Genomic DNA, 17748 nt, shown 5'->3' with positions numbered 1-17748 from the left:
AGAGGGAGAATCACCTCCCTCCTCCTAGTGGTATTCATGCTGGGTGAAGTTGATTCCCTATGAAGAACAAGGCCAGCACTAGTACCACCATATCTTAAACTTTTACTTTCTAAATAATCTGGATGTGGGACTCAGCTGTGCACTCAGTGCTTTTCATTTTTTGATTGTAAATCCTCTAAGAAAGGATCAGAAACATAAAAAGGTCACACGTTAGTAACATCAATTTGCCATCATAAAGTCTTGTACTGTAAATAAATATATTGCCTATCATACGTATTGCAAATTGTTAATATTATGTTTTATTGGTCAACTGTATGCCTTTATGATTTTTTATTTTGTTGAAATATGCAAATTAGTTATTAAAATAATCCTAGAACCACATCTTACTAATATGCTGTAATAACATTTCCCTTGGAAATCTTCGTTTCTTTCACCAAGATAAAAATTGTTTCACCAAAAATTTCCTTTAAATTTAACTTTCTTTGCCTATCAAGCTAAACTAATCAGGAATGTTCACCTTCAAAGGGTGAAAAAGCCACCTTTAGGTAACCTTGGTACCATATCCTGATAAAACTAAGCTCTTCACACTTTGTTGAATAATGTGTTTTCTTTTTAATATTGTAATTGTGGTTTGAGAACAAAAAGAATTTTCTTAAGAGTTATTTCAGCAGATGCATAATTATCCTTAAAGATGTATGTGGTTTCTCACTGACTTTTGGCATATGAAAAGCAGAGATATCGTGTTGTTTCTTTATCTCAAGGAGTTTAAGCTCTGTGTACTTTTGTCCACCAGACCTTAGCTACAAAACAAAACCCATCCTATATTGTCTCTGTGCTTTACATTTCTGTGCTGATTGCTTTCAGCTTGGATTGTATGGTAATGCGTGTGTTTGATATGCGCGGTTTGTTTATGTCAAACTCCATTATCCTGTCTCATGTTCTTGGAGTGCCTGAAGTAGTTTCACTAATCTGTCAGCATAGTATGTACTTGTGGATAAATATAGACATGCAGCGACTGAGTGGTCATCATCATATGCTGAAGCTAAAAATTACCCTATGGTTATGGAAAGGCTGATCTGATTCGGAGGCCTGCTCTAGCTCGCACATTGTAGGTCTTTGGCACTTGGCTATTGAAAACCAAACCCAAAAAACTTCAAAAACTCTGTGCCTCAGTGCCAAAAAAATTATAGGGAAGTATGAAGCAGGATTATGAAACAACTCATTTCCTTTTTGATTTTAGTTAGAAAAGGATTTGAACTTTTCTAACGGAAGGACTGGGACATTTCAGGTATTCACAGGCTCATGGATATTACAGTAGCGTGTTGGAGGAAATCCAGTGTGGTCGGCTTTATAAAGGGGCTCGGTAGGTATGACAATACTGCAAATACATATCATGATGTGTGCTGTTAGTTTGTTCATTGTTGCTAAAGTGTCAATGTGACACAGTTGCATAAAAAAAAAATCCCACAATCTCTGTTTCTCCTGCTTAAAGATACTTAAAATACAGTGACTGTGCTTGGTTGGAGCTGTAGCCCGTGTAGCGCAGACTCAGCTTGTGCATTATGATTGTTCTATTGGTTTGCTTCATCTTAGAGCTTGAAGGGAAAAATACCTACAGTGTAAATCTTAGCAGAGGCTTGATTATGATATTTTAATTTTGTACTCATCCCCACTGTCAGCTTAGTGACATGTGTATGTGTGTGTGTGTGTGTTTTAAAAGTACTGTGCTTTCTGGAAACTATTTCTCTGATCAAGGAAATGATCAATACTGGGAAGAAAAGTGCAGTGATCTTAGTTCCGTATTCACTTCTGTGGCAATAATACATGGTTGTGGTGACAGTCCTGTTGTGCTCTTGCATTACTACTTCCATATTTACTCCTTGTTTGGAATTTTAAAAAATTGCATAACATTGAGAAAATCTTATGGCTATAGCCTGAGCTAAATGAAGATATTCTTTAGGAAGAGCATATCATTTGAAATACAGCTTATAGAGTAGGAAAGTAGGAACATGTCTTAGAAGCAAGAAAATGGGTTGTTGGATAGAAGTGGCCCTTAGACAAAATTTTCACAGGCATCTTAGAGTTGATCAAGAGTAGTTAATAATTTTTTACAGATTTACATGGGAGAGGAGTTTTAAATATGTATACAACTCTCTAAATTTGACCCTGCTATTGCAGTGACCTTGGGCTTCAGGGTCACTGTGGTCTCCTGCATGTGCATCATCATTCATTCTTCTTGGGAATCAAACTAAATGTTTCAGTGGCCCATTCTCTTGTAGAACTTTACTCTTTTGAAATCTGGTGGTAAAAACTTTATCAGTGAAAGCAATATTCAGAAGTGAGTGTAACCCATGCTCCACCAGGTGTTTTCTGCTTAGTCCCACAAATTCTACAAACTATGTGTGGTGATTTCTCAAGTAAATACTGTGTCTCCTATTTAATGGTGCAGTGTTGCGCTGGCATAGATGGCAAAAACTGGACACATCCTTTTCATTACAATTTTAAGGCCCTCAATATAATACGGCAGCATGAAAGGACCAATCACAAATTACTTAAATGCACCTACTTCTTAAGTTTTGAGACCTTGATTTCCAGTTTTATCTCAGAGGCAATTTTGGAAAAAAAAAATAATGTGCTTTGTAGGGCTGTCATTCTAGGAAAAAAAAAAGAATATGTCCTATTAAAGCTCATACATCACCCATATAGATTTTAGTGATAGTCTAATCACTGGGCCAGATTTCTGCAATGCAAATATCAAGCATATGCAGATGCTTGAGATAATGGTACAGAAAAGATGTATTAGAAAGCCAAACCTGTCTATAATAGTTCATTACCAATTCATAATCAAACACTGCTGAACCTTTATACCGTTGGCAGTATGAACTTCCACGCTAAAAATGCTTAAATGGAGTTAGCAGCTCCAAAATGATCTTTCAAAAATCTGGATTATGTCAATGTCATATATCAGTCATTTCTATAACTGCTGTAATTGCTTTAGCAATGACACATGTTAACCCCCAAGATATCCTTTTTCTTTCCCTTTGGGGAAAGGCTGTACAGTGCTATATTTCAGAGAGCTAGAATTAAAAAAAAAATAATAAATGTGGCAAATCTCACAAATAATTGCATTTCTCTGTTACAGTGTGCAGATAATTGATTTTTCAGTTAGGTGTTTGGAAAAATAATTAGATAATCCTGTGTCACAAACCTAACAGCATCATTATTAAAAGGCTTCCTACTAACAATAATTATGTAGATTTCAATTCCAGTCTCAAAATCCTGGCTGAATGCCACAATGATTGAAGCTCCCAAGCAGTGTGACTAGGCTTTCTTAAACTTAATTTCATAAGGATGTGAGGTGTGCATAATCTCATGCACTGCCTCTTTCTTTCCATCCCTGCTTTGTGTTCCTTTGTAGTAAATTTTGAATTTGCTACTCAGCTTATGCCAAAATTGCTCAAGGAACAGAAGGCAAATTTTTATTTTATTAGATTCCTATGGATTCTTCCAAGGGGGAGCTTGGGATGGTTGCACTGGCCAGAGAGGTGCAGCCCAGACTGGGTGTGTTTTCCTTGGCAGAGGCAGGCTGCCTGGTGGGCAGCCTGCCTGCCAAGCCCTGGGCACAGAGCTGGAGGGAATTTGGGAACAACTGTGGGAAGCTGAGGATGATGACAGGAGGGAGGATGAGGTTTTTACTGCACAAAGGCCGCAAATCTTTAAGAAAATTGGTTTCACTGCTTGTAAAAACACCTTTTTCCTATCTGAGCACTTGGCAGTCAAACCGATTCCATAGATACAAAGTGAGCCAGTCAAAACCAAGCATTTGGCAAGTACATTAGTGATTGTAAAAATATTGGCTGACTCTTTCATAAAGCTATTTGTTGAGAAATTTCCATTACCTAGTATATTCAATAGTCCACATAAATCTGCATCAGATCCTTTGAACCCATGCTTACAATATAGGAGAGCCTAGGTGTTGGCAGGGGAATAGTGGTACTTACACTCCTCTCTGGTGGCTCTTTTTTTCATTACATTGAAGCAGATTGACATTCAGAACCACAGTGTAATTTTAGAAACATAGAAACATTTTTAGAAAATAAATATGGAGCTGTTCTATACCTTTTGTGTTATCCGAAGAGTCATCATGCCAACAAGACTCCAGTATTATGCTTTTGGCCTCAAAAATCAAGTGAAACTTCAGAAAACAGCTGTCAGAGCGGATGAAGTGGAGCTGCTGTGCTAAAGAGTGATGGCATGCTCTGTCAATCAAGGGAGTTACTTTCAAAGAAAGTGTGGATGTGTTACAATAAAGCATTTCTCTCTTGTGTTATGGTTATGTAGTGGGCATTGAAACTTCCATTTTTCTAAAGGAGAACAAATTCTTTTTTCTTCAGTGTATCTTTTTTATTTTTCAGTGCATGAAGCTGGCATCTGATTCTGCCACATCTTGAACACTCTCAAACAATAATGTAGTCTTTGGCTTTGTTTTGTTATGATTTTGTTTTCTCTGTTTTGTTGGGTTTTTTTCAGCAATGAAGAGTTGACGTATTCAGGAAAGATCTAAAATCTCCTTTATCCTTAGAGCTGTTACAACACTTAGATTGTGTTCAGAGTGGCTTAAAGGCTGGTCTTCCCAGTGTTTAATTAGTTTGCTCCTTCTAAAGTCTGTGACAAAGCTAACAGAAAATGCTACCAGTACCTGCATGAAGACCAGATATGACTTTGTTTTGCCAAAATGAGCTAAGTTTGAGGGTTTTGGTTTGGAAGCATGATGAGTAGAATATAATATTTCAATTAACAAGGTCTTATTTCATAATTCTTCAATTTATTTTTCCTTCAGTTTCCCCAAAAAACAGTAAGTAGAGCTAGGCCTAAGACATGATGTCCTGATTCACAGAATCACCGAATTGCAGAGGTCTCTGGAGAATGATTAGTCCAACCTCTGCTCACCAACTAGAGAAAGCTCCTCAGGGCCTTCTGAGTTTCGAGTCGCTTGAAGGGTGGAGTTTCTGCTCTACCTGTGGGCAATGTGTACCAGTGTTTGATGACCCCCCCCTCACAGTGGAAATTTTTTCCATATATCTAATTGGAATTTCCTGCATTCTGACTAGTGTCTGTTGCCTCTCATCCTGTCACTGCACTTAAAGAGGAATCTAGCTCCATCTTTGACATACCACACTAGGTAGCAGAAGACTGCAATAAGGTCTCCTTTTAGCCTTCTTAAGGTTGAAGCAGTTGTAAGACCAGTTTCATGATCCTCCTTTGGTCACAGTACTCCAGAGACAACCTCACAAGTGCCAAATGGAACTGTAGGGTTTGATACTTTCAGAAAAACTTATACATAATGAAAAGGTTTTGACCATGGAAAATATAGCATGCCTGACTCTTCATATACGATTTATACTGGTGAAATGTCATTATTTTTAAAGGAGTCATTCTTAATTAACCTCAGTATAAATGAGGGGGGAGTCAGGCCCCTTACTACTCACCTTAGTCAAAAGAGCAGAGTCCCAACTTTTACAAGGATAGGTCAATTTGAATAACAATAAAGAACAAATTTCTTAGCTGACAACTGAGTTACAGATCTGGCCTGCAAGACAGAGGGTGAGAAATGATAATGTTACTCAAACATTTAGTCTTAGCAGCTCTTATCATGTGAAAAAAAGAGGCCTGGGTGTCCACTGCATAGTAAATACTGCTCAGTTACAATACACGAGATTTTATCTTTGATTTATTCTTCCAGTCTAGATCATGTATATTTTACCTATAACTACACCATAGAAATTGTATTTATGTGTTGTGTATTTCTCTGTTTATGAACCTAGTCTCCAGTTTTGCTTTGACAGTGTAGTGGGCCATTGGGATGCTCTGGAAAAGTTGAGGCATGCGGAATTACTCAGAAGTAAATGTGTCTTATCTACATTTCAGCTTCTCCAGTTGGTAACGGATATATCAAGCCACCTGTTCCACCCGTTTCTGGTACACAGAGAGAAAAAGGACCTCCAGCCATGTTGCCTATCAATGTTGACCCAGACAGTAAACCAGGCGAATATGTCCTGAAGAGCTTGTTTGTTAACTTTACTACTCAGGCTGAACGCAAGATCCGTATCATCATGGCAGAACCTCTTGTGAGTAAAAAGAAACTCTTAAGCACACATGTACTTGGCTTCAAAAGTATTTTTAAGTCAGACTTGCTTGCCATGCAATGAAGAATGTTTTGCTTGTAATCTGTGTTGGAGTTTGATAGTGTTTCCCAAACTGGAAGATACACTGCTATGGCAATTAGAAGGTTGTGGGAGAGGACAGAGGTATGCAAGATATGCCAAAGGGGTGACGTGAAAAAGGAATGAATGTTTTATTTCTGTTTGCAGTGTGGGCATGTGTTAATGTGATTGAGAGGCAGAAGGGGTGTCAGCCAGTATAGATTTCACAGCTGAGAGTGGTCATGTGAGTCAAAATAGATTAGAAAACATTGGAATATGATAAAAATAGTATTTCTGAACATTACCACTATTCAGATAAAACATGAAAATGGTTAGTCTTGCTGGTTCTTAATTTAGTTCTGACTGTAGTAGATTTTACAGTCTAGCAAAGTGCTATAGTGCCTGTTTTCCAGATATGAAAAAGCATGAGGCATTTGAAAAAGGAGCTTATGTAACTGACCTTCTGGGAGTCTGCTCTTTTAACTTAGGACTACAGTTTATATAGATTCCTGGTATTTTGATTAGGGAATAACTATTCAGTAATCTGTACTTTGGATCTGACAAGGTGAAAATTGAAAAAGAAAACTAACTAGGAACCTGTATTTCTGAGCTGTAAGGGAATGTTCCTAAACTCTTACAACATTTTTGTTGTAAAGCAAAGTATTAAATACTTAGTTCAGTTCTTCATTTTCAGTTCTGATTGTTCTGAACAGGAAAATAAGATTGTGTTGATTCCCATGGCATCGTTTTAGCTTTATGTCTTGAGTTAGACTCAGAAGTATTTGATGCTTGGATTACCTCTGAAACATTAGGTAAAAGCAAAATGACAGAAACATCTTACATAATTTGGAAACAACACAGAAAAAAATGGACAGGAAGGAATATTTTGGCCAAGATCCAGATTATTCTTTTTCCCTGAGTTCCCTTCAAATTGCAAAATGTACAATAAACTGACAGTCATCGTGCAGGTCCTTTGGAAAACAAAAAGGCCATTAACTGTTTATTACCATCCAGTCTTCATGTGTCATACGGTGAACATCTTTGAAAATTTAAGACAAAATATGTTGTAAAATTCCTTGACAAGATCAGGGAAATAACAAAAAGACCAGCACTGAGAAATTTATTTCCTTACAACAGTTCAGTTAAACACTGAGCTCTGCACTCTCATGTAGTATTTCAGACACCTATATGAACGAGTGACCCTGATTTATTCCCATTTCACCTTGTATTGAGATGATTTTGAGTTGTTTTGTTGATACATTATTTGTCTGTCTGTGAAACTATGAATATCGAAATGTTGGTCTTACTCCAGAGGTGGTTAAGTGAAATTGTATTTGGTAAATTCAGTGTAGAATGTAAAAATAGGACAAGAGACTGGAATGTCAACTACTTCTTGTCAGTATTTTCAGAAAGTATTGCTTATAGGGGTCTATCCATGAGACACTAACAATAATTCAGTGACATACTCATGTCTTATTAATACTGATAGGACTTACAAGTCATGGCATGCTGCTATTTGAGGGTAACTGTGACAAATATGTAAGCAAGATTTTGTAGACATTGTCAAAATAATCTTGAAATAATTAGCTTGTAATGAAAGAAGTGACAAAGGAAAATGGCAAAAATTATCCTGAAATAATGGCTAAGTACTTAAGTCCACCCTTTATGTGGGCTATCTGTTGGGTGTTTAGCAGCTACTACAGTCCCAGGGATTTGCAAGACAAAGATTATAAACTGAGGGTGCAGAGCCATGCCTTGGCCTTTTTTCACAATAGCTGGTCAAATGGTGAGCTCTTTGAACATTCAGTTCTAATAAAACCAAAATGTACTTCAAAGAAAATCAAACTTGCAAAGTGCCCTAACACTGAGATGTTTCTAGTTTGAATTCTCTCAAGACATGACAGTTTAATTTTATAGTGAGTGCTGAATACTTTAGCTCAAATTACGTTTACAATATAATTGCCTTTTCCTCTCTTTTACCACAAAGTCTAGTTTACATGCAAGCTCTGAAGTTACAATGGCATTAAAGATTTACTGATACATTTTTTTACCTAGCTACTTCTTTTCCTACACTTTGCCTGCTTAACCTTTCTGATGATCATTACTATGGTTTTATGATTTTTCTTCTCAGTTCATTTGGGTTCCATGTGCCTGTTTCATATATCCATCTTTCTTTTGTGATGTACACAGACCCAAACTGTGTTAAAGTCTTCTGACAACTATGTAGAAAACCAGGTTTATGTCCCACCATGAGTTGCAGATGTTAACAAGGCACAACAGCATTTGACTGTTTTCTAGGTCAGCAGTAAAGGGCACAGTACCCTCTCCCTGCAGCCCCGGGAAATCTCGGCTGGGAGAAAGAGCAGAGAGATCAGAGGGCAATGTCACCTACTCATCCTGCTGCTTTGTCTGTCGACTGAGTATGATTTGACATGTTGGGTACTGGATCTGGCAGCAGTCATCATGAAAAACACACTCCCCAGTTAATACATTTTCTAGGCATGAGTTTAACATCAACTATCCACTGCTGTGTCTTTAACAAGTTGGAATGGAAATATTTTGTTTCCAGATGTGATTTTTTATTTTGTAATCTTGTCTGGAGAATATTTGATTTGGAATTTGAGGTTGTTTATTTTTTTCCACCTTTTTCAGGTCTCTGAAATTTTACAAACATTCCAGTGATTACATTAGGTTCACAATTACGTGAGTAATTGTAAGTCGTTACACTGTTACACCGCATTGTCAAGTTATGTTAATCCAAATTAAAAGTATTTGATGGCAGGATTAATTAGAAGGGATTTTATGAAATTAATGAAATTAAATTCACATAAGTGAAATGTCAATAATTCCTTCTTGATAGCCTTTAATAATTTCCTGGTTCTTTTCTGTAAATATTTGTTCTCCCCTATAATGAATATTAAGAATTTGTCCTGGAGAGCTTTTTCCACACCTGACTGCATTCATACTTCATTTTTAGCAATTTATATTGTAAGACTTCTCTGTATTGCTTCCCTTACAAACACCATTTGATATTTTGTTGCTGATTTTTTTTTTTTTTGAGGCAGTGGTGACCTTAAAATGAAACTAGAATGAGGAAGCCAGAGAAATATTTTTGATAATTCAAATGATAAAACATGTTTGCATAACTTAGTGCTGTAAGGGAAAAAAAAAATCCAGAAAGTTGTTTCCTTTTTAGGACTGTTGATAGTCTCTTAGGATAATAATTCATCCTGTGCATACTGATCAGGCTAATCTTTAAATGCAGCTTTCAGCAGTACTTATGCACAGCTGTAGACATTGATAAAACACAGTGATCTACAGGCATTGACAGTGGTTAATAGTTAATTTAGCTGTTGGTAAACTTTGATTATGCTTTTTTACTGAGCTTGTCTAAATTCAGGATTTCTCTGAATACTGAAGAACAGAATTCGCTTACTATAGGATTAGGATGGCATTGTATATTCATTTCTGTTGCCTAACATTTTCTCCTTTAATTAGGTAGATTTTATCTTGAATTGAAAAAAAAAGCCCTGTGAGCAGTGATTGATACTAGTGAAAGTGGTTGACAATACTGTATTTATTACTTCCATTTCTTTAGAATCACAGAGACATTAAAATATAGTCCTATATTAAATCAGGGTTGGTGATAACAGCTGATAACAGTCAAGCAGTTGGTTAGGAAGACTCTGGAAGAGCAAGAATAATGTAAGTTTGTTTTTGCAAAGACTGACCAACCAACATCTAGAGTGGCACTGCTGTCCAATTAGCTTTAATCTAGGCTTCCCTTTCTCAAGGCAAGAGGACAGATATGCCAAGGACACACTTGGAAGAAAAGGAAGTAGAAGCTTTCTGAGAACTGGGTTATGATGACTTGCAAGATTTATGTAGGCTATAGCAATATTAAGCAGTTTTGTACCACAAGTGTAATGTAGAATTTTCTGGTTTACCTGAGCTGAAATTCCAGCTGCATCACATGAGGAATGACTCCCTTGTTGTCATCTCTAATGAGACACATTAGCATTACACATTTTTTATGGATGAAGTCCTTATTGATAGTTGGGCATACACAGGGACTTCTGAGCCTTGTTTATTCACAATGTACAGACAGGAATTACTATAAAGAACAGGTAATTTCATGGAAAAGAGGAAGGGCAAACTGCCTTGCTCTGTTCCAACTATCTGCTCAGTATGTGTATGCACAGATAAATTGTGAAGAAGACAACTTTATTTGAATAACATTATCCAAGCATATATTGAAAGTGCTGTTCTTTCTTCCCAAACAAAGAAGTATCCTTCCTGGGAGCTTCCTGTATAATGATACAGATATGCCAGATTCCCTTTGTTATCTGTCCCTCTCCACCTCTGTGTCACTCAAGGATTATGTCACTCTTCATTAATGCAATTCTTTTGTTCCAGTAGTGTTAATGGTCATCAAAATTCTGTAAAGCATATGGGCAGTTCACCCTGAGGAGCTCAGAGTTCATCATATCATAACTCTGTATCTAATGTATCATAGCTCTTTATTTCTACTGTATCTTTTAGTTAGCATTTAAATGAGAAAAATAAACATTACTAGATTAGTCCTTTTAGATCTGGTTGTGACAAATAATGCATAGGACATTGAGAATAATTATCTATTCTTTCAATAATGTCTCTGAAGTACTTCAGATCCTTCTTTATGAAATTCTGCCTCACTTTATTATATTGTACTAAGGACTCTTCTCTCGCCTGCTCATAAGCAAGTGTAAGAATCTACACACCATCTAACTAGTAACTTTAATATACTATTATACCTTTTCTTGTGTGGAGTCCTACAGATCAGTTACAATGGAGTGGCTTACTAAATGGTCAGGTCTATGTCTGTCAGTCATAGAACAGTCATTCTGCTCAGAAGGCGGCCGACCTAAGGAGTAAGTTTGATTTCTATGTGGGTCATCCCTTCGGTTCTGTTTCTTTTTACTTGAACTTTGCAGCAGCTAACTTCTGTATTTCAAGAAAACAGTTAAGCATAACAATAGCCTCAGTCATCACTCTTCCATCCTTCACTAACCAACTGCTGTTGGAACTTCACTCACTCTTCAAGTACAGCCCAGTCTACAAACCCTACCTCTGCCAGTGACAATGAAGCCCAGACTAGGCCAGATCAGCTTGTTCTTTCCCTCAGCAGAAAGAGAGTCAGTTAACCCTGGGACATGTCATCCATGAAATAAGTAGGCTCTACTCATGTGAAGACAGAAAAACATAGGAAGAATCAAGCTTCTACACTGAATGTGGAGAGCATCAAATATAACTTCCACTTGCCCTTCCACTCATCACCTCCAAAATAATATCCCCCTTTAGTTATGTCAATATGTATCTCAAGCTGAGACCTGCAGAAGAAGTCAAGCACTGAATGGCAGAGAGTAGTCATGGTAGGGTGGCTAATCTTGAACCTCAGGACAGTTACCTCTCCTGGAAATGTTTGTGTGATTGAAGCAGTGGCTGCAGATAAGAGATCTTCTGTGCAGTTCAGAAGGACAGATCACAGAATTGAACACAGGAATTGAGGAAGAAAGTATGAAAGATACAGTTGGAAAGGAGAGTTAAGAGTCAAATGCAGGTTTTTACAAGTGCAGGAAGATGGAGACAGGATGCAGCGTGGTTCAGATTCCAGCATCCATGTAAGACTGAGGGGAAAAGTGCACGCTGTTCTAGCAATCAGGAAGGAAGAGGGCACATTTTTGCCTAGCCATTGGCACAGGCATGTGCAGCTAGATACAAGTCCATAAAAGCGGTCATGCATTTCAAAGCCAGGTAGTGTCAGCAGGACCTCTCTCAGTAATCCTGGGGTTTCCATAGCTGGGCATGTAGGCTGAATGGTATTTGAGGCTTCAGATCTTATTCCAATGGTAACACCCTGCAGAATGCTTACTGTCCCTGGGCCTCACTACTGCAGAGATACAGTTGAAGGATAGTCAGGGGTGCAGATGATGGTTCAAATCACTAAGAAGATTTAACATTGGAAGGCAGATTCAACCCAAGGTCACCAAGGCTGTCACATTGTATCACATGTTGGAAATGCTTTCAAATATAGGAGAGAACCTACCACAGGCTGGTAATCACATTTTTGTGTCATTTAAAGGATATTGGTTATTATCATTATCCAGAAAGTGAAGGTCATCTCAGGCCAGTCTTATCACTGGTCTGTCACTATTAGGGAAAGAAAATCAAGTATGTACTTTGGTAGCATTCTTGCTACCAGAACATTCTCAATAGCTTCATCCTTTGTCCACTTTGTCAGGACTGCTCTATGTTCTTAAATTTAAATTAATGTGCTCTTATCTGGGCCTTAGTCTGGCATGGTATGTTTTACACATCAGACAGTTTGAATTATGCCATAGTTGACCCTGCATATCTGGTGGCATGACAAATAGAAGAAAAACTTAAATGCTTCATGTAGGTGCATTCTTAATTTGGAAAAACATCAAATAAGTTCTTGTTTCCTTAGCTGGGCATGTAGTACAGGTGAAAGCTATGGCTTTTATGGACTTTGTACTTGTAGCAAAAGAACCATTGAGGCTGATACTCTCTCTGCAACAGCTTCCTGGCATCCTCCTGAAATTCTGTCACATCAGTGCCAGTAACCAGGAGAAAAAGGTTTCAGATCAAGTCACTTGGTGATGTGTCTGTTATGGCACAGTTACAGCCTTTGAGATAAATACCTAGCCCAAAATGCAGGAAATGTAAAAGAAAACTTCTGCCAGTCATTGGAATTTCTTGAGTACGCTTTAATAGTATACCTTTCCTCATCTCTTGGTCTATTCTATGAAAACAGATGCCTGTTTGATAATGCTGGTAAAGCAGCAATGGCTGTGTGACAGCAGACCATTGATGGGAGGGGATCTCATCAGTGTGTATAAATACCTGAGGGGTGGGTGTCAAGCGGAGGGGGCCAAGCTCTTTTCAGTGGTGCACAGTAATAAACAATGGGTACAAGCTTGAACATAGAAAATTTCACCTCAACATGAGGAGAAACTTCTTTACAGTGAGGGTGAGAGAGCACTGGAATAGGCTGCCCAGAGAGCTTGTGGAGTCTCCTGTGGAGACTTTCAAAACCCACCTGGATGCATTCCTATGCAGACTACCCTAAGTGATCCTGCTTAGGCAGGGGGGTTGCACCTGGACCAAGGCAGAAAGGGGAAACTTTCATATTTGGTCTTTGTGATTTTTTGTTTTCCTTATGTACCATGTTATTGTGGGAAAGCTGCAGTGCCAGTTTGTGCATTGTGCACCTAAGAACTTGGAAGGCAATCTCTAATTCAGTAGGTTCGCTTCCCTCGTCAGGTTGCTTGGAATTTACTGCATGTCTGTAGAGTATTAATTCTGAAAATCAGTTTGCCATTTCTTTGTCTTGTTTGGCCAGGTTTTCTGATAGTTAAGATTAAATGTTTTCATAACCAAAAGTTCTGAATGCCCACATTTTAATTTTGTTGGTAGACAGCACAGGTAAAAGATACCTTTTGCAGAGAATGTGATAATCAGACAAAAAATAGCCTGTAATACCTAATGTGATGACATAATCTATCACCAAGTCAGAACAGTACATGACATGGATGCCAAAGAGGTGAGAATCGGAGCCACTGAGTGAAAACTTCTATTTGAAGCTGAACTGATGGCTTCTTCCACACTTGTATTTAGCAGTACAGTGGCACTGGGTACAACCTTTTTCCCATGAACAAAATAACTGCTACAAAGAAAAAGCAATAGCATGAAGAAAGAAATATACTGAGCAATATTGAGCCTGTCTTCTAAAAATGCACCTTTCATTATTTTGGGCAGGTGTTGATCTGTTAGACGGTAGGAGAGCTCTGCAGAGGGACCTTGAGAGGCTGGGAGAGAGGATGGGCAGAGTCCAACAACATGAGATTTAACACATCTAAGTGCCAGGTTCTACACATTGGCCACAACAACCCCATGCAGTGCTACAGGCTGGGGTCAGAGTGGCTGGAGAGCAGCCAGGCAGAAAAGGACCTGGGGGTACTGGTTGATAGTAGGCTGAACATGAGCCAGAAGTGTGCCCAGGTGGCCAAGAAGGCCAATGGCATCCTGGCCTGTATCAGGAATAGTGTGGCCAGCAGAAGCTGGGAAGTTATTGTGTCCCTGTACTCAGCACTGGTTAGGGCACACCTTGAGTACTGTGTCCAGTTCTGGGCCCCTCAGTTTAGGAAGGAGGTTGACTTGCTGGAAGGTGTCCAGAGAAGGGCAACAAAGCTGGTGAGGGGTTTGGAGCACGAGCCCTATGAGGAGAGACTGAAGGAGCTGGGGTTGCTTAGTCTGGAGAAGAGGATGCTCAGGGCAGACCTTCTTGCTGTCTACAACTACCTGAAGGGAGGTTGTAGCCAGGTGGGGGCTGGTCTCTTCTCCCAGGCAGCCAGCACCAGAACAAGAGGACGTTATCTGAAGCTGCACCAGGGGAGGTTTAGGCTGGATGTTAGGAAGAAGTTCTTCACAGAAAGAGCCCATTGGAATGGGCTGCCCAGTGGAGTCACCACCCCTGGAGGTGTTTAGGAAGAGACTTGATGGGGTGCTTGGTGCCATGGTTTAGATTGTGTTGGGTGATAGGTTGGACTTGATCTGAAAGGTCTCTTCCCACCTGGTTAATTCTATACTCATACAGAGAAGGATGTTTTTGACCCATGTTTGCTAAAATAAAAGATGATGGGAGAGGTAGATGATTTTTACATATATTTCATAGCCACTTGAAATATGCTTTTTTCTCCCTACGAAATACCGTAGACAATCAGCTTTGCTTTTTTACTTGTCAGAAGTTATGTGATGATACTAATCTGAATTTTCTTTAAGATTTTTTGAGTCTATAATTTTGTGTCATGCAGAGTATTGGTGTTTTTTTCAAAGCTATCTTGTTGGATTTTTTTATTATGTTTGCCTTCAGAATTTCCTTTTGGTATATGCTTAGAATTTCAAAGGTTAATAAAGGAAATCCCTTTTTTTCTGTTTATTTTACTATCCCTTTAATGTGGTCAGTGACACAGTCTCTTAAAAGAGGTATCTAGCAGCTAATTGATGCTGAGCAGAGCAGCAAGAGAAATCAAAGCTTCTGTTATCATTCACTGAACTGGCAATTTATGTTTTTATGCATGAAGACCTGCTGACTTGCAAAGAAAGGCTGTGAAAACAGGACACTAATTGCCCATTTCATAGAAGTTCCAAGTGAGAGACATTTGGGGGACTGTCAGAGTAAACAGATTGTGCATTTGAGTCAAAATGCTTGGTTCTCTTAATTGCTTAGTTACCAGTTTGCTGGGCTTCCTAGGGTGATGATGGGAATTCCCCAATGGTAAAAAGGTAAATAAGAAATGAAAAATATTTCCCAAGAATTTTTGAACCATAGACTGTTCTATCCATTTTTGAGTGAGCAAAACAGAAGTAGAGCTTTGCAAGTTTAGCTACATGAGCCCACTCAAAGCAGGAGCAGCATAGGTCTATTCTGGGAAGGTGGGGGCTGGAGCACACTGCCGAAGTGGAAGCAGGGACCAGACAGACAAATTCTCATTTTTAGAGGCAACTGTCTGATAGGTAAGCTGCACCTGAAGGGCAGGTGCTCTTCTGTGGACTACAGTGTCATACACCCAGCCTTCAACAGCAAATTGCATCATGGAATTTTCTCCTGGACGGTAGAAAAAGTGTTTTACACACCACATGAGTGCAAGATGATTAACGATATGTTTTCCAATCTTTGTATGTACCAAATAACAAATGGCAAAATTAACAGATTAGCATGTTTGATACAGACATCTTTGGAGCACACCGTTTCCTAGAAAATACTGCTTTCCTTTCCTGCTGAAAAGATCATAAGGCAAAGATGTGCAATTGGGGGAGTGAGAGGGGCGCTTACGTGATAAGCAGGAAAGAATTACTCTTGAGGATTTTTTGCTCTTATGATGGCCCTTACCTGCATTTCATATATATATTGTAGCTGTAGTTGTTGAATATGGTCTATGTTTACTCTGTTTTACAGGAAAGGTCCATTCTTCTGCTGTTTCTTTTTGCTAACTCTTCCATCTCAGCAGACTACCCAGTAGAGTATGGGTGGCTGCTTTTTTAGTATGCAATGCAAAATTGGCAACATTGTATTAAAATATCCTTTCATCCTCCATACTTTTTATTAAAGATTGGGTTTGTCTCAGTCAGTAATACAGTACCCTGTCATAGTCCAGTAGGAATGATGTGCCTAATAGTTGCTGAGGTTAGACATAACTTTAAGGAGCAACAGACGTTGTAACATGGTGACGTAGAGAAGCCTAATAGGCACTAACAAGATCCTTTTGTTTTCATGTTTCCCTGAGTACTCAGTTCTGTGACAGGTGGTCAAGAAAAGCTATTCCTGTGTAAATTTACCCAATTATATTTGTGTAGCAGCCCTGTAAAAGCATTAATATATTAGCCATTAAAAGTAGCTGATAGTCTTTGGAGACGTTTCAGTCTGCCTGCTTGAGTGGAGAGTTTGCTACATCATTTTTTAGATAAATTACAAATATTATATTTAGTTGATGCGTGGAAATGTAGTAAAATAGACATTTGTCACTGAATATTCAACATACCCTATTTTATTATTCTGTTAAGATTTTCACAACAGTGGTGAGGCAGAGGAAGGAAATTAAGTTATAGGTGAGCATTTTGTAAGCACTGATGATGCAAAAAAGTGTAGGTAGTTTTGTTGAAAAAATGATAGCTTCAAACCTTAAATGCAAAATTGGTTTTGCTGGTCTTTACTACTGTATTCATATTGTGGGAGTTTCCAGCAGGAGCAGGATATACAATTGAAGGCAGCACTTCAAACAAGAAATGAGGATGTTTAACTTAATGATGAAAACTGGAAATGTTATTGTTAAGAGTCTATTCTTCTGAAATGTTCTTTTTTGTTTATAAGTCACTAAGTTATGGGCTCTTTCAGATTAATCAAAACTTCATTCATATTTTGTGGTTGTAGGCTTTGGCTCCAAACTCAGCCTATCTATTCATCTGAGATTTGAAAGACATTTCTGTAGAGTATATTATAGCTAGAGACTCAAAGTCACCTCATAATGTAAAAGGGACTCTTTGGCATTTCTCTGTTGGGGAGGCAAGAAAATAAAGTCAAATACTGCCTTGAGGCTGGAAAACATTTTTAAGATTTTTCAAAAAAACCTTTTAAATAAGTGTATCTCCAGGGTAAATAGACTGCTATGAATTTCTGCTACTCAGTGGCAGTTTCACATTATTACACATTTTAACCTTCACTATGCCAGACCCGAACCTTTGGTGTATAATGGAAATGTCTACCTCGAGTATAAATATATTTTATGTAATAGCTGCCATAGCAATGGTACTGAAAATATGACATAAAATGAAATTATAAGATTTTTAAGAGTACTGGAACAAAGTGTTATAGAATATGCAGGTGTTTGCAGTAGGTAGGTAGGAAAAAACCTATTGCATAAAGAAAAAGTGCTGTTATCAAAGGACTCTTGAAGCACCTGTATGTAGTTGAGCTATCTCTGAATTT

General features: G+C 38.3%; 1 protein-coding gene across 2 annotated transcripts in view; it reads left to right on the top strand.

Moving 5' to 3' along the window:
• Positions 1–17748, top strand: part of FRY (FRY microtubule binding protein) — a 196155-nt gene that overhangs the window by 50440 nt on the left and 127967 nt on the right. For both annotated transcript variants that reach the window (XM_054164677.1, XM_054164678.1), the window contains one exon: positions 5929–6128. In XM_054164677.1, the coding sequence (XP_054020652.1) occupies positions 5929–6128 (200 nt within the window). The remainder of the gene's footprint in view (positions 1–5928; positions 6129–17748) is intronic.

This window comes from Dryobates pubescens, chromosome 10, assembly GCF_014839835.1.
Source record: "Dryobates pubescens isolate bDryPub1 chromosome 10, bDryPub1.pri, whole genome shotgun sequence".
In the NCBI taxonomy this organism is placed as follows: domain Eukaryota; kingdom Metazoa; phylum Chordata; class Aves; order Piciformes; family Picidae; genus Dryobates; species Dryobates pubescens.
This window is presented reverse-complemented; position numbering and strand designations above follow the sequence as displayed.